We start from the raw sequence: 23,837 nt of genomic DNA, 5'->3' as shown, positions 1-23,837 counted from the left end.
TATTTGATTAAAGTTAAGATTATAAGATTAATTAATTTGTGATTTCTTCCTATACACATAATAATAATCTCACCTAATAACTAATAATATTTTTTCTTTAATTTTTAATTGTATCACTTTCAAATAAAATAGAAAAAAACTAGCATAAAATTTAGTATACGTGCCTCGTACATATCTTTTTACTAGTATATATATATATATATATATATATATATTAAAAAAATGGTATCCTAATCAAATTCTCACTTTAGTATACTATTTAAAAATTTATATCCAAATGTAAAAAACACATATTATTATTATGAGAATAATATATATTTTAGTATTTAAATATGTAATTTAAGTGTGTAAATTTTTATATATATATATACATTTATATCTATTTATATATGTTATATATATATATATATATATGTAAAACTAAGATATAAGACAGTCACATGATACTCTATAATTACTCTAAATGCTCATATAAAACAAAATATCTATCACAAAATGATGCTTCTATCACAATAACTAATAAGAGCAGTCCTATAAGGCGTCGAAGCTTGAAACTTGTCAAGTCACCAACCAAGAAGAAAGTTCCCTAAAGCGGAAGGGAGGCCCGTAATTTGTCAATTATATAGAATTATCTGTCTCTCGTGATCACATTTATGCTATTGAAGAACACAAGAGTGTATTCAAGAAACCGCCATTAATCAGAAGCAATCGTGACAAGAGAAACCCAAAAAAATAATTGTAAGTTTTATAATTACATATAATTAAATATAATTTATTTTTGTTTGTTATGTATAATTTTTAAGAATATAAATTTAAATAAAAAATATAAAAAACTAATATAACTAAATATATTTTTTTTTATATAAAATAAAAGTTATTTATTTATTTATTCTTTTTTTTTTTAATGAAAATAAAAGTTAATAAATGGAGAGTGTTAATAAAACTGGGTAGCACAATCATAAAGAGTATCTCCTAGCCGTTACTCAAAAATCAAATCTGGCGCCCTATTTTGTTAGCCCAGCTCAACTATATAAAAAACCAAAGAGGTTTCCCCTTCATTCTACACTTGATATTCTTTGCCCTTACTCAATATTCAAATTCCTCTCTCTATCGCGCCCAATTTTCTTAGCTCAATCATAAAAACCAAAGAGGGTTTCCCCTTCATTCTACACTTGATATTCTTTGCCCTTACTCAATATTCAAATTCCTCTCTCTATCGCGCCCAATTTTCTTAGCTCAATCATAAAAACCAAAGAGGGTTTCCCCTTCATTCTACACTTGATATTCTTTGCCCTTACTCAATATTCAAATTCCTCTCTCTATCGCGCCCAATTTTCTTAGCTCAATCATAAAAACCAAAGAGGGTTTCCCCTTCATTCTACACTTGATATTCTTTGCCCTTACTCAATATTCAAATTCCTCTCTCTATCGCGCCCAATTTTCTTAGCTCAATCATAAAAACCAAAGAGGGTTTCCCCTTCATTCTACACTTGATATTCTTTGCCCTTACTCAATATTCAAATTCCTCTCTCTATCGCGCCCAATTTTCTTAGCTCAATCATAAAAACCAAAGAGGGTTTCCCCTTCATTCTACACTTGATATTCTTTGCCCTTACTCAATATTCAAATTCCTCTCTCTATCGCGCCCAATTTTCTTAGCTCAATCATAAAAACCAAAGAGGTTTCCCTTTTCACTCTATCCTTGATATTTTCAATTCAAATTCTTCACTGATTGCAGATAGACTATAGGTACGTTTATTTCTTTTCATGATGAATACCAAACGTCTAATTTCTTGTTTAGGGTTTGGTTAGTGGATCATTATGTTCTACGATAGAAAATTTGATATCGGTTGGGTTGTTTCTCGGGTTTGATTTTGTCAAATTGAATTGAATTTCTTTTTCTGATCGTTTGGGATGTGTTGATAACTTGATTTATCTATTATTACAAATTACCCTGTTTTGAGAAGTTTTGAACCAAGACAATACTTTTATGTTTTCTTCTCCTACAGGTACTATGGGTAAGAGAAGTTTGGAAGAGGGAGAAGAACAACAACAACAAAAAAAACAAAAACAACAAAAAAAACCCTCTAATATGCTTGTCAGTTTCTCTAAGAGACGAGATGGGCTTTTCAAGAAGGCGAGTGAGTTGTGCGTCAAGTGCGGCGCTCAAATCGCCATTGTCATCTTATCACCAGCGGGAATTCCTCATGCTTTCGGTCACACGTCAGTGGATGAAGTTCTCCAACACTACCTTCATCAAACTACAATCATTCCCCGTTGCCTCACTGATGAACACAAACACCAAAACCGGAGAATTGAAGGTCTCAAGTACAGCCGAAAGCAAGAGCGGAAACTAGAGAGTATGGATGAGGAAAGTAAGGTGGTGATGGGACTCAAGCATTGGATTGAGAATGAGGTTGAAGATGATTGTAAGACTAGTACTGATGTGGAAGAGTTGGAGTTTTTGAAGCAAAAATATTTGGTATTGCTTGACCAAATTAATCAGAGAATATTGGGATATGATAGCTCTACTTGGTCTGTGGAAAGTGGAAAAGAAGTTGTTACTAGTAGTGGCTGCACTCCTTTTAGTATTGAAGAAGTTATTACTAGTAGTAGCAGCAATCCTTTTACTACTGAAGAAGTTATTACTAGTAGTGGCAACACTCCTTTTAGTACTGAGGAAGAGTATTTTGACTTTGACTTTGACACCACTTCTTTTGAGGAAGAGTTTGGTATTTCCTTGGCTGATTTATGGTCTTGAGAGAAAAAAGTCTTGTATTGATTATAGTTAAACAATATAGCTAGCTTAAGGTGGGGTATATGTCTATATGAGATTAGGATATTCATGAGTCGGAATGTTACTAATGCAGTAACATATTTTGAGTTATAAATGTATGTTCATTCTTTGTTTTCATTAAATTTGTAATTTTCATGCCTTTAAATGGAAATAAAATAGAACCTTTATCAATAGAACTAAGAAATTATACTTGAGAAGTTATAGATAGAATTATACTAGAAAAAGAAAAAAATCAAAACACCACAATATATTATTTTAAAATAAGTTTTTTAAGCCTAATTGATTCTAAATTAATACCATATTAATGTAATTAATTAAAATAAATAAGAAAGTGTGTTTCTATGTAAAGTTTATTTTTTTACACGATGTAAAGTTTATTTTTTAACTACCCATTACATTCATTTAACTTTACTAAAACACTTTTTTAAATAAAGTTAGAGTCATTTATAAATGACCTATAATTAGTGTAAAAATTTAACAAGATAATAAAACTAAGTAGTTTTTACGCAAAGCAATTCATATAAACAATTTAGAACAATTTTAATTATCATGTTTCTACTATGAGATGCGTAACAAAAAATTACGTGGGATTTTCATAAAAAGCATAAAATGCATGAACATGTTATCAATCTCATGAAAATAAGTATTTAAATAATTAAAATAATTAAATAAACAATAAATGTTTAACCGAATGCTTTTGGGTATTTTTAATTTTACAACCTTTTATAAAAATAAAATTAAAATGAAAAATTAAGAAAGGCTTGATGATCTCCATCGAATTTCTTCACTTTGCTTTCGGAAGGATATGTATCATTGGTCCAAAATAATTATTTTTTATTATCTTTGATTAAATAAAAAAATATTTTTAAATAATCAATTTGTTAAATTAAAACCCTTTTAATATAATGTCTTTAATTAAAAAAATAATTTTAATAAACCTATTATTTTAAACTTCAAAATTATACTTCAGCTTGGGTTGAGACGGACTGTTTGTTGGTGGTCCAAGCGCTAAGGAACTCGACTACTCTGTCTTCTCAGTTCGGGTGTGTGATTCAGGAATGTAAAGCCATGTTGGCTAATCTAAATGATGTTTATTTTTGCTTTGTTAAGCGGTCAGCTAATAGAGTCGCTCATGAGTTTGCTAGGGCGTCTTTATTATATCCTGATTGTATGTTCAGTATGGAAAATATTCCAACTGAGTTGTTACCAGTTTTGGTGACGGATTTTGAAGGTTAATAAAGATTGATTTTACCTTTCAAAAAAAAAACTTCAAAATTTTAAAAATATATCATATAACAAATTTATCTAATTTATATATATTAGATATCTTAACAATCAGGATTTTTAACAAACAATAATAAAAAAAATATCAGATTAATTTTAAAATTAAAAAAAAAAAAAAAAAAAAAAAAAAAAAAAGACTAATGACGGAGAACACGGGGCAGCAAAACGGAGCCAACAAAACCGGGTCATACAGGTCCGTACAGTATGAATTCGTACAACTTTAGCAATGTTGGTTGGTCTTAATTGAGCTCATATGTGTGGTCTTCCCATTCATGCAGTTTATTCAAATTCGTTTGCTTTGGTGACAACTATCAACAACGGAAAGATGTATTTCAACGAACTAGGAGCGTTGTTTGAAGATATTATAACTTTATTGTCTAAATTTTCAAGAGCAATTTTATCCCATGTAGCTCACTCTAAGAATTTAGCAGCCCAAGGCTTGGCAAAACATGTTCTGCGGTTAGACAATGAACTATCCTAGTTCGAGGAGGTTCTAACGCCGGTAGCAGACGTTTGCGTCGTAAATTCACGAGTGATTCTAAATTCTAATCACTTTGTCAAAAAAAAAAAAACATGAAAAATTTTGATGAGCTACTAAAATATTATCAAAAATGATCTTCTCCGAAAGTCGAGCACCATGAGAACTTGAGATTTGAGATGAGGACCATCACAACATGTTTTAATCTATTAACCAAGATTCTCAAAATGACTTTACAAAATATAAGAGAAATTGCATTACGTTTTTTGTGGATTAGGAAAACTATTACTGTTGATCCATCAATAATATATATCAATGATTTTTTTCTTTTTTTTCCCTCTTTAAACCTCACAAAATAAATGATCCCCCAATACAAAGAGAAAAAAAATCTCAAAACACATTAGTAACTAATATTTCACCAGGGCAAAATTAATCATAATAAATTCACTAACCCTAGAAAAGAAGCGGAACTTAGCTCGGATCCAACACACTAAAACTATGAATCCAATGGTATAGTGTTGAGTAATCAATCCTCAAAATCCGCAGCATTCTCCAATAGGTAATTTGCTGCCAATTCCTCATTACGATCGCAAGCCAAATATGCTTCAATGACTAAAGCTCTGTCAAATCCCATTCCCTCAAGCTATACAGAAAAACAACATCAGCTATCAGTAAAATCTTTCTCGAATAGGATAATCCTCTAAGCAAATAAGTTGTTCATCCACTCTAAGAGCATGCATAGCTAATCCATAAACTTACAAATTTTGCTGAGTTAGCAGGTTTACATCTCACAAAAAAAAAAAAAAAAGTTCACCGATTCACAAAAAGTAAGCATACCCGTTCTATAGCTTCCTGCTCAGCTGGGGTGACATTGATGGCATGGGGCATGTCTTGATCAGGCTGATCAAATAAGTCACTGAAACCAAAGACAAACTATAGATGTTAGTTCCCATTGAGTACAAATGTTACGAGCATATGGTTCGTATCTTTTGTCTTTCTAATTGAACCCTCAAAGATTCATCTTCCAACAATGTGATGAGAAAACAAAACAGAGAACTTCCAAATATTACTACAGTTAACCCACCAAACAAGAAAAAAAACAAGAAAACAAAAGGCTCACACTTCTGCTTTGAAGTTAGGTTGAGAGTTTCTATGAAAGCAAGTAATTTGTAATTGAGTTTTCTGTCCTACTGTTTGATGTACTCGCAAGTGCCAAACAATAACAGAAAGCTAAAATTGGTTGAGAATTAGAGTTACTTATTGAATTGAAATAAAGAACAGTAAGACCCAGGTTTTCAAGAGACCTGGTTCTCTCACAGAGCCAAGGTTGACAAAACAAGATTCAAGCTCCTTCCATCTAAAACCACATTGCTGAAATAAACCAGATCTGGCCATTACAACTTTCCATATTCATCCCTATATAAAATCTTCCTAACTAAATTCACCCACGTTGTGCATAGGTGTACTTATTTTTATTTTATTTTTTATTGAAAAAACTCGGGTACTTATTTGAGATCCATCACTGTTACACATGTCCACTTATATCTTATGAATAGTTAAGTATGGGATGGTGTAACAATGGGTAAATAGAGCTCGAGTGATAATCCAAAATCCAGAAAGGGGTCTGGCCCTATTTATTGTGGGAGCTATTTGTTTTGTTAGGCTTCGTCCAGTACAGTCTTTACCTAACTATATTTGTCCAAGGTGATGTCCTCAATATTGAAGCCATGATTTCTTGTCGTAAGAGCTTAAAGGAACAATCCTGGTACCACTTCTCAAGATGGAGGTCATGTACCATGCCAAAATTGTAGTGCGTAAAGCATAGCACGACAAATTGTACCCACCCTTATTATTCACCTATCTACCAAAATCTGTGAGATATTTCAGATTCAGAATAAGGACAAAGTGCTCACCCTTCAGAACCCTCAAGGGGTTCATTTATTAGCTGAAGGAACTCTGCATGGTTCTCCTCGATTAATCTCAAAAGCTGGGGGTTTTGTTTTCCAAGCTCCTGAAGCATGGGCTGTAAGAGTAGAAGCAAGCAATAAAGCTTAGAAAATATATTAAAAAAAAAAACAATTAGACTATAAATGTAATAAAAGATTATAGACCTGTAAAATTTGTGGATTAGATTGCACCATTGATCGTAAAGTCTGAAACTGAAATTTAGAAAAGAAACCAAAAAAAAAATCAGTTGCCAGATCTCCAACAATGACACTGAGGAGCATAAGACTACTTGACAAAAAGCTTTTGCTTGGTGGGGGTATGCAGTTGTGAAAGCCCATAATATGGCAGAACAGAATTATAAACAAAAAGCAATGAAAAATTATTTTACTTGAAGCCAACCTGTGGATTGTTCCTTAGGAAATCAAGAGTTCCAAGTGCTCCACCACCATCACCAGCAAGTGTTTCCTGAAGAAAACCAGTTTAATTTGAACATACACACAGAAGAAAAGAATGCAAGAAAGATCCTTATATATCAGAAATCTTACCTGTGGGAACATATTTAATGGAGATGAGTTAGGAGCACCAGACACTGGAGCAGTGGTTCCACCAGTTTCAGTTGCCTGATTTGCAGGGAAATGAGCCGCTGGAACTGCAACTTCTGCTGCTTCTGGAATACCCTGAAGAGAAAACATCAATAGTTAAAACAAGATAAAACAGGTGTCAACAGATTCAGTGAATTTAAACATACAGAGTACAAATAGTCGACTGCGCGTTCTGGATTGTTATATGCTGCTCGAAGTGCACGAGTAACAGTTTCTCTGTCCCAAGTTCCACCACCCATGTCCATTAATTGTTGGACAGTTTGCTCAAGATTACTACCAGCAACCAAATTTGAAGCAGCTTGGCCATAGGTATCAGCAGTATCACTGCAAGACAAGCATTATATAGTACCGTTGTTTACAACAGATTATACTTATAGAACTTACAAAAGAAAGGGAAAAAAAAATCTAGATTTCCTAAGTCTAGACAAAACTGTGCAGCCATCCCCTTAACTGAAACTACTACAATATTCCCACCCATTTGACCATCAATTTTTTTAGGAGTGGCTAACATCAACTCCTATGAACCACCTAAACTAAACAAATTTATTTATTTTTTCTGCATAACAAAAAGTAGCAATGTGTAATAGTATCGATTCCAATTATTTACTCTTTTATGACCTCATAACTCAATCTAATTTTCTAAAATATAGACCAGTGGTAAGCAAATTTCTTAGGGAACAACATGAATATTTATTTTGCAATATTAGTTCAACTCTACACAGGCACTACCAGTGCACCACTTCCATAGATCCAAAATTCTAGGTAATAGTAAACCATTGAGCATCCTATCCCAGAAAAGCTACAAGGTCATGCAAATTAGTCAAATATATCCCAGGACCCTAACAGTAATATAAATACCTAAGTAAAGGCTCCAACATATCTAGTTTTATCAATGCATCACATACGTAAATCATTACCATATCCATTGACTGCTTAAATCATACATTAAAGTTTATTTAAATATGTATTCCACCTATGTAACGATAAATCAGCACCACACCAATCGCAAAAAGATTGGTTCTACACATACTGTTCTTTCTTGGTAAACTAGTACAAAGCTATCATTTTAATATAAGATTTTAGAAACAAAAGAATGGAGGACATGTTGTTTACTAAATCTAGCAACAAATGACGGGTGACAGGAAGTAGGACAGTTTGGCAAATCAAGCAGCTGGGCAAAAAGACTAGGTACACACCTAAAGGGATCTCTATGCATCTCAAACCAAGAACTAGCTAAAACCTATATATTTTTAAAAGTCTAATGGGACCATTCCATAAGAGAATGAAATGTCGCTTATTTTACCATGTAATCTGAAAGAGTAAAACCTGATTCTCCAGTCTGTCATTTTTCTCTCCCATAATAAACTAGAATTTCATGAAAGGGAAGACAAAAAAAGCACATAACAAGTCCTCACAGAGAAAAAACACAAGGCGTTCATCTAATTTTAGTCTCACTTTTCAATATTAATGCCAACAAAGGTCATATAAAAACATTATATACATATATATAAGTGACGTGATGCTCTCTCCATGACCAGAATATCAACCCTATAAAATACGAAATACATGTAGGATTAATCAATCTAAAAAAAGATTTTTTCAAGTACACTGACGGGGCTTGGACCGGAGCTTCAGCAGGAGCAGGAGCAGGGGCTGGAATTGTAGCAGTATCAGGGGCTGGAGCTGGAGCTGGAGCAGCAACAGGAGCAGGAGCAGAAGAATTTGAGGTTGGTGCAGCTGCAGAAGGATTTGTAGAAGATGGCTGTGGCAGACAGGTAGAAAGAGATGTGACTATACAAAAATAACAGAAGTGAGAAATAAGCCTATGACAGGTAAGAACAGTACCTGGGTGGAAGAAGCCGTGCCAGCTGAGCCGGAGCCTAAAGTTTTACTCTGTAGACACGCAGAAAGGAAGTAAGAAAAACTAGGAGCAACAAAAATAGACACAGGAAACAAACAAGATTGCTAGAAGGTTACAGCAATGAATTTTAGCACCACAAAATATTTTTGGAGCATCAATGTCAGTATATCATTACCCATAATATCTCCCTCCTAGACATCATACTAATTATCTTACCAACAAAGCAGCACCAACATGCATTAAAATGTGAAAGAAGTAAACAAATGCACTGTGAAATCATTCAAGGACTGCTGTCCCAACATATAAATGAGCAGAGAGGTGAAGAAGAAAAGAGAGAAAAAACAAATAATCTTATCTTTAAAAGAGGAAATTGTCAATGATCTGTGATTCATACCAAGTCTAGCAAATAGATAGAAGTTATAAATCATCAAAGAAACTACAAAATCTAAATAAATTAAGTCTTAAGTGCTCAAATAATAAAATTCTAAATAGCCACCCCACAGCAATATGCATCGCCATATTCCTCTTTTTTCTTCTCAAGATAACAACAACAACAATAGCAATAATAATCAAATTAGAAGTACCTGAATGTGTTTTCATAGTTTAATGTAGATTTATTTCAAATTTTATCGGATGTCTCACAAAGGACAATGTAGACTAATCTTTGATATAATAAGGTTTTTAAATTTGAACCAGAGAAAACCAGCACATTGAAATTAATTATCAAATTAATCCAATAAGTTACATTGTTAAGGCTTAACTTAAATTATGGCACTGCTTTTTTTTTTTAGGTAAACATCATAAATTGAGTGTGGTCACCACTCAGACTCTAACTAATTCCTAAAATGATGAAGTGTTACCACAGGTTTCCTTTTTGTGTACAAATTCTTCCATTACCTATTCTCCCATGTTTCTCTCTTTCTTTATCACTTGCTACATCCTCTATAATATATTAATGGTTACAAAAGAGTATCACGAAAAAAAAAAATTCCACTCCATCAGTACCTACCATTAATTAAGGTAAGGTGTACAGAATAATTGGGTGACCTCGCCAGTAAGGGAAAGAGAACTGTCACAGACTTGTAATTAAAAAAAATGGTAACTTAATTAAGGAGTACAAAATAATGCTGGGCAACATTGCCAGTAAAGGAAAAAGAATAATAACATACTTATAATTAATAAACAAGTAGCATGTGTTCACATTTTATGATTTAGGTTGAGACAAGTTACAAATCATAAAATTCAATTCATTTTTTTTAAAAAGACCAACTAAATCAGTTTAGCAACAAATATCTTGAAGGTATTCAGCAATTTATCGTAATTGCTTTCTAAAACAGCCAAAAAAGATAAGAAAATCCTACAAACATGAAAAATCCATATTCAAACCACCACTCAAAAAAAAAAAAAAGCAAAGATATGCAGAATGAAAAAAGAAACTCCACATCAAACAACTGAAAAATCAAAATGGTAATGTTAAAGTCGAACTGCCCAAGCCAAACACAAGAAAGACTTTAATAAAAAACTATTATGGAATGGAAGAAAAAAATAAATAGTGTACCTTGCTAAGCATGACAACAAGAAAACCATCTTCGGTAACCTTGTTCTCGGCTAGTGTCGTTTCATCTTTCAAGACCTTCCCATTGTGGATTAGCAACTGCTGTCCACATGGGTAATTGTCCTTTCCTTGTATATCTTCAATGTTCTTCTTAACAGCCATAATCTTAAACACATGAAAGCCACATTTCAACCAATCCATCATTTATATCAACATCTTTCCAAGCCAAAAACTACACATCTCTAAAAAATACCATGAATTTATATTTTGTACTAGTATTATACCAAACACCATTGAACATTTAAACAAATATGCCTAACAATGAGATTAAGTCTATAACAAGAAATAAAAACAAATGAGAGAAATAACTTTATGACCATAAATCAACAATTATTGAAGCAATACTACCCATTTGCAAACATATAAATTACATTTACACATAAAATAACCAAATTATAAGACTGTAAGAAACGTAATTGACTATAAATACAGTACAATTAAACCAATTACTCCATCACAAAATTAACCAGAACAAAAAGCGAATCAGCATTGCCTTTCGGTGGAAGTTCAAATCAATTCAGCCACATCATTGTGCTATAACTAATTTTAATTGGGTTAAGGGTTGAAACAATCGCAAATTCTTCATTTTCATTCAGCTTTCTTTAACATAGTAATAATAATTTAGCTCCAAAAGAACAAAAAAAAAACAAAAATGGAAATGAGATTACTGACCGTATCGGTAGGCTGAACCTTGATTTCGAAATGACTGCCCTTGAGAGTCTTGACAGTGAGCTTCATATCGGCGAGAATGGGGATGCACGACGGGGTTCCAAAACGTCGGCGTTTAATCGGAGGGAGAGAGAAGAGAACCCTAGTTACCACAAGCAAAAGGAAAGGAACTACACACACCCAAACCAAACTTTAGGAAAAATAAAAGAAATAAAATGATAAATATACATAGAGAAAGAACCTCTTACATAATTTTTTTTTTTTTTTTTGACAATGAACCTCTTACATATTAAACAATACATTTTTTATTATTTAAATAATAATAATAATAATAATTAAAAAAAATAAAGTAACAACGTGTTTATCCATATAATAATAGACTATTTAACTCTTATTAGTTATTTGTGTGTCTTAATTTTTTTTTTTAAATTTTAATAAATGTCTAAATAACTATAATATATATAATTATAAAAAAAAAAAATTCATTTAAATACAGAGTGTATAGAATATACTACACCAAAAATAAATTGTAAAATTTTTATTATATATTTAGATGTCATAAACATCAAAGTTAATAATTCAATTAGTTGTCACATTAATTTATTTTTCATCGTATTTTTATTAAAAAGAAAAGAAAAGAAGGATATAAATTCTTATTTTCTTTGCATTCTCTTCTCATTTGCATAAATGGAAGAAATTATTTATTATGAAATTTTAATATTGAAATCCACTTAAACATTATGTTTCCAAAAACAACAAAATAAAATCAAAATTATGATTTTTTTCTTCATTATATTTACAAACAGGTTAAAATCTAAATATTTAAGTATAAAAAATCATTTTACTTTTTAACAAACTTTAAAAAAAAAAAATATTTGTATTACAATTGATCAACATGAAAAATTGCAATTTGTATCACAAGATTTCAAATTAGTAAGTATAAATGTTTAATGTTACTTTTAAATTATAATTGTGTGGATAAATAATTGCTAGTCAATGTTAGAAGTAACATATTTCACATCTTAAATGTGCTCCTATGTTGCAGCAGCAATACATGGAACGATATTATAAAAGATACTATTTCATACCTTAAAGTATTATAACAAAATAATAAAGTTTTGACTAAAAATTACTCCCCATTTAAATTTGCATTTTTTCCTTTAAGGGAATGTTACAATCTAATAACCAAATAAGTTGTGATCTTAGTCGTGACCGTAATAAATATCGTGATCGTAATCAATGTCACAGACGCGATATTTTTTTTTTGAGAAAAAACGTTTCATACATTAAATCAAATAGTTAGACCTCGCGGTCGTTACACAAGATATTGTTTGGTAAATCCGAAACCGGGATAGACCCAAAAACCTGATGAGCAAACGCCCATCTAGCCACATTATGAGCGGCGAAATTACAAGTTCTTCTGACATAAATAAAGTTACAACTAATAAAAGAAGGAGAATTCTTAGTACAAAATGAGACATAGTTATCAATAGCCCAGCGAGAAACCTTCCCGTTGAGAGCATTGATAACCACACTCGAGTCATTCTCCACAATCACAAATTTAGCACCAATCTCTAAGGCTACGGAGACCGCCAGGCAGCAGGCCGCAGCTTCTCCACAGAGAGCATCCGAGAAATCTTCCCGAGCAGTCTGAACTCTAAAGACTCTGCCAACATGATCTCTAGCAACAACAGCAATACACATACTATTATCTCCCACCTTGACATCACAATTCAGCTTAATCCAATCCGGAGGAGGAGGGGACCAAGCTTCTTTTAGAACAGGGGTGGGACTAGGGAGCAAAGTAACCTGTAAGTCTGCATAAGAAGTACAAATATTATCAATACATTTTTTTAAATCAGGAGAGCAATTATTGTGAACTTTCTCATTGCGCGCCCTCCAAATTGTATCCACAACAATTGAGGCATAAAGAAACACGTCGTCAGCTCGGACCCCTCTTTTATTTAGATCCCAAATAAACTTGACCCAATCCCAAACTCGGATACCAGTGTCACAAATTGGATAGATGCCCCAGGGAGAGGAGCGCCAGAAGTGGAACGCCACCTCACAGGATAGATGTCACAGACGCGATAAGCTAGAAATAATATTTACTAGCATTGTAATGTTCAAAATATCAACTCATTATACTTCAATATAAAAAAAAAAAAAAAAAAAAAATAGAAGAACAATAAAAACATTTTAAGACAATTGAAAACTTTTTATTTCATTATAAAATGTTTTAACATATTTAACTTTTAAGAAAACAAGTTTTTGGTTACTAGTAAAAAGCTTGAACCACTATTATTATTGGAAAAAAAAAAAAAGTATGAAGTATACGGTCGGTAAACGGGTCAGACACGATAACATGAATTGAAACTTGTACGAGAGTTAGTAGGTTTGAGTTTGCCTTAAATGGGTTTGAGTCGTGTTCGGGTTGACTCTTCTAACTTGTTTAATAAACAGGTCGTGTTTGGATTAACCTACGACACGAAACTGACCCGTTATAATCTATTTAAAATTATTTTAGTATTAGTTGACATGTTTAAATAAAATATACTTATAAACGGATTACACGAGTCGTCTTCGGGTTTTATTTTCTAACATGATTATTAAACGGATCGTGTTCAGGTCGAGCATATAACTGTTATATATGGGTATCGATACGACACAAATACGACTCACGATCATGAATTGTCACCCCTAATAAAATACTTCTTTTTTTTTTTTAGAAACAAAAGTTTCTTTAAGCCAAACAACAAATAGGATCCACAGCAGTATATTTTTCTCCAATGTTAAAGGTCAAACCAGTATTTAGCTGCCTAGCCCGACAAACTAATGAGTCCACATACATTAAACAATCACGCTTAAGAAAAATAAAATCAAAATTAACAAACAAAAAATTTAAACTTAGCAAATTAAAGAAAGCCTTATGCTACGTCCCGAGTATTTTATCGGGACAAGCAGCTGGTGGCAAGCTGCTTGAGCTGCTTGGAAAGTAATTCCCAGGATTAAGCACCTGATTGTAGCACGCCCAGTATGAGCGTTCGGCAAGCGTCGGGGTGCATGCAACATGGATTTGGTGCAAGTTAGCAACCTGCCATGTTTTGTCATGCTGATGTCACCCCAAGTGGGCAAAGGGTCAACCCCAAATTGATGGGACACTTCCCATACGCCCAAGTGGGCTGAGCTACTTGGAGGAAAACTATTTCCTTGGTTTTGCTTTATGCTTTATGCTTTAAAGATATTGTTGGTTGGCTATTTAATTAAAGGCATTACTCTTGTAAAGTTAGTTGCATTTCATTTGTAAAGGAACTCCCATTTTTAATATAGAGAGATTTCTTTGGTTAGTTGAGTGTTCTTCAATTGTTCTTGTTGTTCTTCATATTTTTCTGCTGTCTTTGTTGTTTCGATTGCTGTTGCACTCGGTTGGTTGGCTGAACCTCGCAAGCGGACCTGTGGGGCACCGCACACTCCTTCGACGGATCGTTCGGAGCGTGTCAAGTGGTATCAAAGCTGGTTAAAGGTAGAGTACCCAGAAAAAAAAAACATGACGAATCTAAGCACCATTGAAACGGTTTTAAAGTCTTCGAAGAAGACGAAGGAGACCAAAGAAAAAGAAAGAGATTTGAGGGAGACTGTTACAGATTTGGAAAAGACTCTAAAGAAGAGTGTTGTGCTTGCTAAAGACCTGGATACTCAGGTTGAAAATGTGGAGAAGAAGCAGGACGAGTTGACGGAAGAACTCGCCACTATCCACTCGCTGATCCCGGGAAAGGTCCAGGAGCATGCTGCTGTTCTTCGAGCGGAAGTTGCTACTGTCTGCGACTTGTTGATGACTGAAGTTGAGTGTTTGCGTGGGTTGAACAAGGAACTTCAGGACAAGAATGAGGAAATAGAGAGACGCCACAGAGATGAGTTGGAGGCCTTTACAGCACGGCTCGACAAAGTCCAAGCGGATTGGGCGATGTGCAAGCGAGCTGCTGCGGGGATGGGAGGAGGCATCCCAACAATTCAGAGACTCGAGATTCCCAAGCCTAAAACATTTGCGGGTTCTAGAAACGCCAAAGAGGTGGATAATTTCGTGTGGGGTTTAACCCGTTATTTTGAAGCTACATGTATTACTGAAGAGGAGGTTAAAATTCGTACCTCTGCTATGTATTTAACTGATACAGCGATGCTATGGTGGCGCCGAAGGCATGCTGAAATTGAGAAGAATTTGTGTGTGATGAATTCTTTTGATGATTTCACCAAGGAGCTGAAGATTCAGTTCTATCGCGAACATGCTGAGGATGATGCTAAGAGTTTGCTGAGAAAGTTGAAACAAACTAATGGGATTCGTGAGTATGTGAAAGAGTTCACTAATCTGATATTGGAAATTCTGAACCTGTCTCAAGAGGCTTCGTTGTTTTATTTTATTGATGGCATGCTGCCATGGGCTAGAACAGAACTGAGAAGAAGGAATGTGACTGATCTCTCCATAGCCATCTTGGTTGTTGAGAGTTTGACTGATTATACTACTTCAAAGGGTGCTGAGAGGCCCAAGGATAATAAAACAGTGGGTTCGAGTAAGAGTGGGGGAGGATAAAAGAGTAGTGGTGGTGCCACTGCTGCTCAGAAAGGAAAATCAAAGGTTCCATTCGACAAAGCTAATGTGAAATGCTTTATTTGTGATGGACCTCACTGGGCTTGGGAATGCCCGAAGAAGAAGGCATTGACAACAATGATTGCTGCCAATGAAGTTGTGTTGGAAAACGAGAAGAAACAAGGGTCTGGTGCGTCCTTGGGTTTTATAAAGTTATTGAAAGCTCTCAAAGCGTGTCCACGAACGCATGAGAATGGTCAGATGTTCGTAGAGCTCACCCTCAACGGATCGAGGATGACAGCCCTTGTTGACACTGGAGCTTCCCATAATTTTTTGTCGAGATTGGGTGCAACTAAAGTTGGAGTGACAACTGCTAACGAAGGTGGGGTTCTGAAGACAGTAAACTCGGGGCCGGTACCGATCGATGAAGTTGCAAACAATGTCAAGACCAGCCTTGGTGCATGGGTTGGTCGAACGAATTGGACTATTGTCAATATGGATGACTATGAAGTTGTCCTAGGAATGGAGTTTCTGAACCAAGTGAAAGCGATACTCATTCCACACTCCAATTCAGTGTGCATAACGAACGGTGCACAACCTGCCATAGTGCCGACTGTGAAGGCCCAAGATATTGAGACGAGATCTTTATCCGCATTACAGTATGGGAAGGGGATGAACAAACAGAGTTGTATCAACTTCCTTCCTGGTTATACTGAGTGAATTTGACAATGAGCCACTTGCCCCTCCAGTAGTGGAACTCAAAGAGATACAAGTTGTTCTCAATGAGTTCGAGGATGTGATGTCTGATGCTTTGCCAAAAGGGTTGCCGCCTCGACGTGGTGTGGACCACGAGATTGAACTGGAGCCTGGTGCGAAGCCACCAACTATGTGTCCTTATCGTATGTCACCTTTGGAGCTTAGTGAGCTTTGAATCCAGTTGAAGGAGATGATTGATGCTGGAATCATGGAAGCCTCCAAAGCGCCCTTTGGTGCCCCGGTGTTGTTTCAGAAAAAGAAGGATGGTAGCCTAAGAATGTGCATAGACTACCGTGCCTTGAATCGGATCACTATCAAGAATCGATACCCCATTCTACTTATTGCTGACTTGTTTGATCAGTTGGGAAATGCTCAATTCTTTACCAAGCTTGACTTAAGGTCAGGGTATTACCAAGTGAGAATTTGGGAGGGGGATGAGCCAAAAACTACCAGTGTGACTCGGTATGGCTCTTATCAGTTCTTGGTGATGCCTTTTGGACTCACGAATGCCCCTGCAACTTTTTGCACTTTGATGAATGAAGTATTTCATGCATTCATTGATGTGTTTGTGGTGGTATATCTTGACGACATAGTGATCTATAGCAACACCCTTGCTGAGCATGTGGAACACTTGAAAATGGTGTTCACTGCCCTCAGAAAGAATTCCCTCTATGTGAAGCGGGAGAAGTGCACATTTGCTAAAAAAGAAGTGATGTTCTTTGGCCACAAAATAAGAGACGGACTTCGGATGATGGAGGAGGAGAAAGTTCGGGTTGTCCAAGACTGGAAAGCGCCAACAAAGGTACCCGAGTTACGATCATTTCTTGGTCTAGTTGATTACTATCGACGGTTCATTGAGAGCTACTCTGCAAGAGCAGCCCCTCTTACTGAACTGCTGAAAAAGAATAAAAGATGGGATTGGGATGCTTCTTGCCAAAGGGCATTCGAAGACCTGAAGGCTGCGGTTGCCAAAGAACCTGTGATGGTTCTTCCTGATTGTTCGAAGCCATTTGAAGTGCATACTTATGCGTCTGATTTTGCTATAGACGGGGTGCCTATGCAAGATGGCCACCCTATGGCGTTCGAAAGTCAGAAATTGAATGAGACAGAGAGAAGGTATACAGTCCAAGAAAAAGAGATGACTGCCATCATCCGTTGTTTGAGAGTTTGGCGGCATTATCTTTTGGGATCTACCTTTGTGGGGATGATTGACAATATAACAACAAGCTATTTTCAGACTCAGAAGAAGTTGAGTCCCAAACAGGCTCGGTGGCAAGACTTTCTTGCTGAGTTTGATTACAAGCTGGAATACAAGCCTGGGAAAGCAAATGTTGTTGCTGATGCTTTGAGCAGGAAGGTTGAATTGGCAGTTTTGAGTAGGCCACTTTGTCCATTAACTGAAAGAATAAGGGAGGGATTGGCTAGTGATGCGCTAGGCCAGACCCTGGTTACAATGGCTAAGGAGGGAAGGTCGAAGAGATTTTGGCTGCAAGATGGTCTGCTGTATCCTAAAGGTAGTCGCCTATATGTCCCAAAGGTTGCTGGTTTAAAAAGGGAAATTATTAAGGACTGTCATGACTCGCTGTGGGCCAGGCATCCTGGAATGAAACGCACCTTGGCACTTATTAAGGCAATGTATTACTGGCCACAACTCAGAGAAGATGTGGAAGCTTATGTTCGCACCTGCCATGTTTGTCAACAAGACAAACCTCTTTAACAAGCACCTGCTGGTTTCCTTGTTCCTTTGCCTATCCTGAGTCGACCATGGGAGAGTGTCGCCATGGACTTCATTACTGGCTTTCCAAAATCAAATGGCTGTGTGAGTATTATGGTGGTTGTTGATCGGTTCAGCAAGTATGCCACCTTCATTGCTGCCCCGACGGAGTGCACGGTAGAAGTGACTGCACAGTTGTTTTTAAAGCATGTGGTGAAGTTTTGGGGGCTGCCCTCAAGCATAATCAGTGATCGAGACCCGCGGTTTACTGGCAGGTTCTGGAGAGAGTTGTTTAAACTCCTCGGCACTGATCTGAATTTTGTGAACCTCATTCGATCCTCAAAGTGATGGATAGACTGAAAGGGTGAATGCATTGGTTGAGTTATACCTGAGGCACTATGTGAGTGCAAACCAGAAAGATTGGGCAAAGCTGCTAGACATTGCCCAGTTTTCTTACAACCTTCAAACAAGTGAGTCTATTAGCAAGAGTCCATTTGAGCTGATCATGGGGTTCCAACCCCAAATGCCTCATGCCTTGGCAACAAGATACGAAGGGCAAAGCCCTGCTGCGTTCAAATTTGCTAAGAACTGGAGTGAACAAGCTGAGTTAGCAAGGGCTCAACTCATGAGAGCTCAAAAGAGGATGAAGAAGTGGGCTGACAAGAAGAGAAGGTTTCTTGAGTTTTGAGAGGGTGACTTGGTACTAGTGAAGATGCTGCCGCAACAGTTTAAGGCATTGCGGAAATTTCACAAGGCGCTGGTGTGCAAGTATGAAGGACCCTTTCCAGTCCTCAAGCGGGTACGCGAAGTAGCCTACAAACTTCAGTTGCCACAACAGTTGAAGATTAACCCTGTATTTCATGTAAGTATGCTGAAGCCATACCATGGTGATGAGGAAGACCATTCTAGGGGAGTGTCGAAGCGTGCCCCGACTACTGTAGTGACTTCTTATGATAAAGAAGTTGATTGCATACTGTCTTCGCGGGAAGTCAGGAAGAAGAGAATTTCTCGGTATACTGAGTACTTGGTGAAGTGGAAGAACTTTCCTGATGCAGAGGCAAGTTGGGAACCTAACTCCCAATTATGGCAATTCAAGGATCACATCCTTCGGTTTAAGGATGGTGAAGCGACGGGGACGTCGCAGGCTTGAGTGGGGGAGGGTGCTACGTCCCGAGTATTTTATCGGGACAAGCAGCTGGTGGCAAGCTGCTTGAGCTGCTTGGAAAGTAATTCCCGGGATTAAGCACTTGATTGTAGCATGCCGAGTATGAGCGTTCGGCAAGCGTCGGGGTGCATGTAACATGGATTTGGTGCAAGTTAGCAACCTGCCATGTTTTGTCATGCTGATGTCACCCCAAGTGGGCAAAGGGTCAACCCCAAATTGATGGGACACTTCCCATATGCCCAAGTGGGCTGAGCTACTTGGAGGAAAACCATTTCCTTGGTTTTGCTTTATGCTTTATGCTTTAAAGATATTGTTGGCTGCCTATTTTATTAAAGTTGTAAAGTTAGTTGCATTTCATTTGTAAAGGATCCCCTATTTTTAATACAGAGAGATTTCTTTGGTTAGTTGAGTGTTCTTCAATTGTTCTTGTTGTTCTTCATATTTTTCTGCTGCCTTTGTTGTTTCGATTGCTGTTGCACTCGGTTGGTTGGCTGAACCTCGCAAGCGGATCTGTGGGGCGCCGCACACTCCTTCGACGGATCGTTCGGAGCGTGTCAAGTGGTATCAGAGCTGGTTAAAGGTAGAGTACCCAGAAAAAAACATGACGGATCTAAACGCCATGGAAACAGTTTTAAAGTCTTCGAAGAAGACAAAGGAGACCAAAGAAAAAGAAAGAGATTTAAGGGAGACTGTTACAGATTTGGAAAAGACTCTAAAAAAGAGTGTTGTGCTTGCTAAAGACCTAGATACTCGGGTTGAAAATGTGGAGAAGAAGCAGGACGAATTGACGGAAGAACTCGCCACTATCCACTCGCTGATCCCGGGAAAGGTCCAGGAACATTCTGCTGTTCTTCGAGCGAAAGTTGCTACTGTCTGCGACTTGTTGATGACTGAAGTTGAGTGTTTGCGTGGGTTAAACAAGGAACTTCAGGACAAGAATGAGGAAATAGAGAGGCGCCACAAAGATGAGTTGGCGGCCTTTATAGAACGGCTCGACGAAGTCCAAGTGGATTGGGCGATGTGCAAGCGAGCTGTTGCGGGGATGGGAGGAGGCATCCCAACAATTCAGAGACTCGAGACTCCCAATCCTAAAACATTTGCGAGTTCCAGAAACGCCAAAGAGGTGGATAATTTCTTGTGGGGTTTAACCCGTTATTTTGAATCTACATGTATTACTGAAGAGGAGGTTAAAATCCGTACCTCTGCTATGTATTTAACTGATACAACGATGCTATGGTGGCACCGAAGGCATGCTGAAATTGAGAAGAATTTGTGTGTGATGAATTCTTTTGATGATTTCACCAAGGAGCTGAAGATTCAGTTCTATCGCGAACATATCGAGGATGATGCTAAGAGTTTGCTGAGAAAGTTGAAACAAACTGGCGAGATTCGTGAGTATGTGAAAGAGTTCACTAATCTGATATTGGAAATTCTGAACCTCTCTCAAGAGGATTCGTTGTTTTATTTTATTGATGGCATGCTGCCATGGGCTAGAAAAGAACTGAGAAGAAGGAATGTGACTGATCTCTCCACAGCCATCTCGGTTGTTGAGAGTTTGACTGATTATACTACTTCGAAGGGTGCTGAGAGGCCCAAGGATAATAAAACAGTGGGTTCGAGTAAGAGTGGGGGAGGATACAAGAGTAGTGGTTGTGCCACTGCTGCTCAGAAAGGAAAATCGAAGGTGCCATTCGACAAAGCTAATGTTAAATGCTTTATTTGTGATGGACCTCACTGTGCTCGGGAATGCCCGAAGAAGAAGGCATTGACAGCAATGGTTGCTGCCAATGAAGTTGTGTTGGAAAACGAGAAGAAACAAGGGCCTAGTGCGTCCTTGGGTTCTATAAAGTTATTGAAAGCTCTCAAAGTGTGTCCACGAACGCATGAGAATGGTCAGATGTTCGTAGAGCTCACCCTCAACGGATCAAGGATGACAGCCCTTGTTGACACTGGAGCTTCCCATAATTTTTTGTCGAGATTGGGTGCAACTAAAGTTGGAGTGCCAACTGCTAACGAAGGTGGGGTTCTGAAGAAGTAAACTCGGGGCCGGTACCGATCGATGAAGTTGCAAACAATGTCAAGACCAGCCTTGGTGCATGGGTTGGTCGAACGAATTGGATTGTTGTCAATATGGATGACTATGAAGTTGTCCTAGGAATGGAGTTTCTGAACCAAGTGAAGGCGATACTCATTCCACACTCCAATTCAGTGTGCATAACGGACGGTGCACAACCTGCCATAGTGCCGACTGTGAAGGCCCAAGATATTGAGACGAGATCTTTATCTGCACTACAGTATGGGAAGGGGATGAACAAACAGAATTGTATCAACTTCCTTCCTGGTTATACTGAGTGAATTTGACAATGAGCCACTTGCCCCTCCAGTAGTGGAACTCAAAGAGATACAAGTTGTTCTCAATGAGTTCGAGGATGTGATGCCTGATGCTTTGCCAAAAGGGTTGCCGCCTCGACGTGGTGTGGACCACGAGATTGAACTGGAGCCTGGTGCGAAGCCACCAACTATGTGTCCTTATCGTATGTCACCTTTGGAGCTTAGTGAGCTTCGAATCCAGTTGAAGGAGATGATTGATGCTGGAATCATGGAAGCCTCCAAAGGGCCCTTTGGTGCCCCGGTGTTGTTTCAGAAAAAGAAGGATGGTAGCCTAAGAATGTGCATAGACTACCGTGCCTTGAATCAGATCACTATCAAGAACCGATACCCCATTCCACTTATTGCTGACTTGTTTGATCAGTTGGGAAATACTCAATTCTTTGCCAAGCTAGACTTAAGGTCAGGGTATTACCAAGTGAGAATTCGAGAGGGGGATGAGCCAAAAACTACCAGTGTGACTCGGTATGGCTCTTATCAGTTCTTGGTGATACCTTTTGGCCTCACGAATGCCCCTGCAACTTTTTGCACTTTGATGAATGAAGTATTTCATGCATTCATTGATGTGTTTGTTATGGTATATCTTGACGATATAGTGATCTATAGCAACACCCTTACTGACCATGTGGAACACTTGAAAATGGTGTTCACTGCCCTGAGAAAGAATTCCCTCTATGTGAAGCGGGAGAAGTGCACATTTGCCAAAAAAGAAGTGATGTTCCTTGGCCACAAAATCAGAGATGGACTTCTGATGATGGAGGAGGAGAAAGTTCGGGCTGTCCAAGACTGGAAAGCGCCAACAAAGGTACCCGAGTTACGATCATTTCTTGGTCTAGTGAATTACTATCGACGGTTCATTGAGAGCTACTCTTCAAGAGCAGCCCCTCTTACTGAACTGCTGAAAAAGAATAAAAGATGGGATTGGGATGCTTCTTGCCAAAGGGCATCCGAAGACTTGAAGGCTGCGGTTGCCAAAGAACCTGTGATGGTTCTTCCTGATTGTTCGAAGCCATTTGAAGTGCATGCTTATGCGTCTGATTTTGCTATAGGCGGGGTGCCTATGCAAGATGGCCACCCTGTGGCGTTCGAAAGTCGGAAATTGAATGAGACAGAGAGAAGGTATACAGTCCAAGAAAAAGAGATGACTGCCATCATCCGTTGTTTGAGAGTTTGGCGGCATTATCTTTTGGGATCTACCTTTGTGGTGATGACTGACAATATAACAACAAGCTATTTTCAGAGTCAGAAGAAGTTGAGTCCCAAACAGGCTCGGTGGCAAGACTTTCTTGCTGAGTTTGATTACAAGCTGGAATACAAGCCTGGGAAAGCAAATGTTGTTGCTGATGCTTTGAGCAGGAAGGTTGAATTGGCAGTTTTGAGTAGGTCACTTTGTCCATTAACTGAAAAAATAAGGGAGGGATTGACTAGTGATGCGCTAGGCCAGACCCTGGTTACAATGGCTAAGGAGGGAAGGTCGAAGAGATTTTGGCTGCAAGATGGGCTGCTGTATGCTAAAGGTAGTCGCGTATATGTCCCAAAGGTTGCTGGTTTAAGAAGGGAAATTATTAAGGACTGTCATGACTCGCTGTGGGCCATGCATCTTGGAATGAAACGCACCTTGGCACTTATTAAGGCAATGTATTACTGGCCACAACTCAGAGAAGATGTGGAAGCTTATGTTCGCACCTGCCTTGTTTGTCAACAAGACAAACCTCTTCAACAAGCACCTGCTAGTTTCCTTGTTCCTTTTCCTATCCCGAGTCGACCATGGGAGAGTGTCTCCATGGACTTCATTACTGGCTTTCCAAAATCAAATGGTTGTGTGAGTATTATGGTGGTTGTTGATCGGTTCAGCAAGTATGCCACCTTCATTGCTGCCCCGATGGAGTGCACGGCAGAAGTGACTGCACAGTTATTTCTAAAGCATGTGGTGAAGTTTTGGGGGCTGCCCTCAAGCATAATCAGTGATCGAGACCCGC

The 23,837-nt window shown here is 37.5% G+C and overlaps 3 protein-coding genes across 7 annotated transcripts; 1 reads left to right on the top strand and 2 right to left on the bottom strand.

The window, feature by feature from the left end:
• The first annotated feature begins 886 nt into the window (after positions 1-886).
• LOC115701193 (agamous-like MADS-box protein AGL29) lies at positions 887-2,994 on the top strand. Of its 4 annotated transcripts, none has more exons than XM_061102442.1 (3): positions 887-1,152; positions 1,682-1,749; positions 2,010-2,994. In XM_061102442.1, the coding sequence occupies exon 3, from the start codon at positions 2,015-2,017 to the stop codon at positions 2,759-2,761; it is 747 nt and encodes a 248-aa protein (XP_060958425.1). In that variant the 5' UTR covers positions 887-1,152; positions 1,682-1,749; positions 2,010-2,014; the 3' UTR covers positions 2,762-2,994. The 4 variants fall into 4 exon arrangements, with proteins under 4 accessions (XP_060958425.1, XP_060958427.1, XP_060958426.1 ...); XM_061102444.1 differs by having other exon boundaries at positions 887-1,470; XM_061102443.1 differs by having other exon boundaries at positions 887-1,576.
• Positions 2,995-4,787: 1,793 nt separating this feature from the next.
• LOC115699759 (ubiquitin receptor RAD23b) lies at positions 4,788-11,474 on the bottom strand. Of its 2 annotated transcripts, none has more exons than XM_030627300.2 (11): positions 11,257-11,474; positions 10,528-10,689; positions 8,954-9,001; positions 8,722-8,870; positions 7,255-7,432; positions 7,052-7,183; positions 6,906-6,971; positions 6,671-6,718; positions 6,473-6,582; positions 5,397-5,475; positions 4,788-5,202 (listed from the first exon to the last, which is right to left on the bottom strand). In XM_030627300.2, exons 1-11 carry the CDS (start codon positions 11,320-11,322, stop codon positions 5,086-5,088), a joined length of 1,155 nt encoding a protein of 384 aa, XP_030483160.2. In that variant the 5' UTR covers positions 11,323-11,474; the 3' UTR covers positions 4,788-5,085. The 2 variants fall into 2 exon arrangements, with proteins under 2 accessions (XP_030483160.2, XP_030483159.2); XM_030627299.2 differs by having other exon boundaries at positions 8,716-8,870; positions 11,257-11,465.
• A 1,078-nt stretch (positions 11,475-12,552) lies between these two features.
• LOC133030427 (uncharacterized) lies at positions 12,553-14,354 on the bottom strand. Its single transcript, XM_061103166.1, has 2 exons — positions 14,348-14,354; positions 12,553-13,070 (listed from the first exon to the last, which is right to left on the bottom strand). Exons 1-2 carry the CDS (start codon positions 14,352-14,354, stop codon positions 12,553-12,555), a joined length of 525 nt encoding a protein of 174 aa, XP_060959149.1.
• Positions 14,355-23,837: the final 9,483 nt, after the last annotated feature.

The sequence above is a fragment of the Cannabis sativa genome, chromosome 8 (genome assembly GCF_029168945.1).
Source record: "Cannabis sativa cultivar Pink pepper isolate KNU-18-1 chromosome 8, ASM2916894v1, whole genome shotgun sequence".
NCBI lineage: Eukaryota > Viridiplantae > Streptophyta > Magnoliopsida > Rosales > Cannabaceae > Cannabis > Cannabis sativa.
Note: the sequence above shows the minus strand (reverse complement) of the source record. Positions and strands in the feature narration are given on the sequence as shown.

Bases quoted from the DNA above. Each gene is read 5' to 3' on its own strand.
- LOC115701193 (XM_061102442.1), top strand. From the start codon at position 2,015: ATGGGTAAGAGAAGTTTGGAAGAGGGAGAAGAACAACAACAACAAAAA.
- LOC115699759 (XM_030627299.2), bottom strand. From the start codon at position 11,322: ATGAAGCTCACTGTCAAGACTCTCAAGGGCAGTCATTTCGAAATCAAG. The intron at 6,972-7,051 runs GTAAGATTTCTG...GGTTTTCTTCAG, and splicing joins CATTAAATATGTTCCCACAG to GAAACACTTGCTGGTGATGG. The intron at 6,583-6,670 runs GTCTATAATCTT...CTACTCTTACAG, and splicing joins CTAATCCACAAATTTTACAG to CCCATGCTTCAGGAGCTTGG.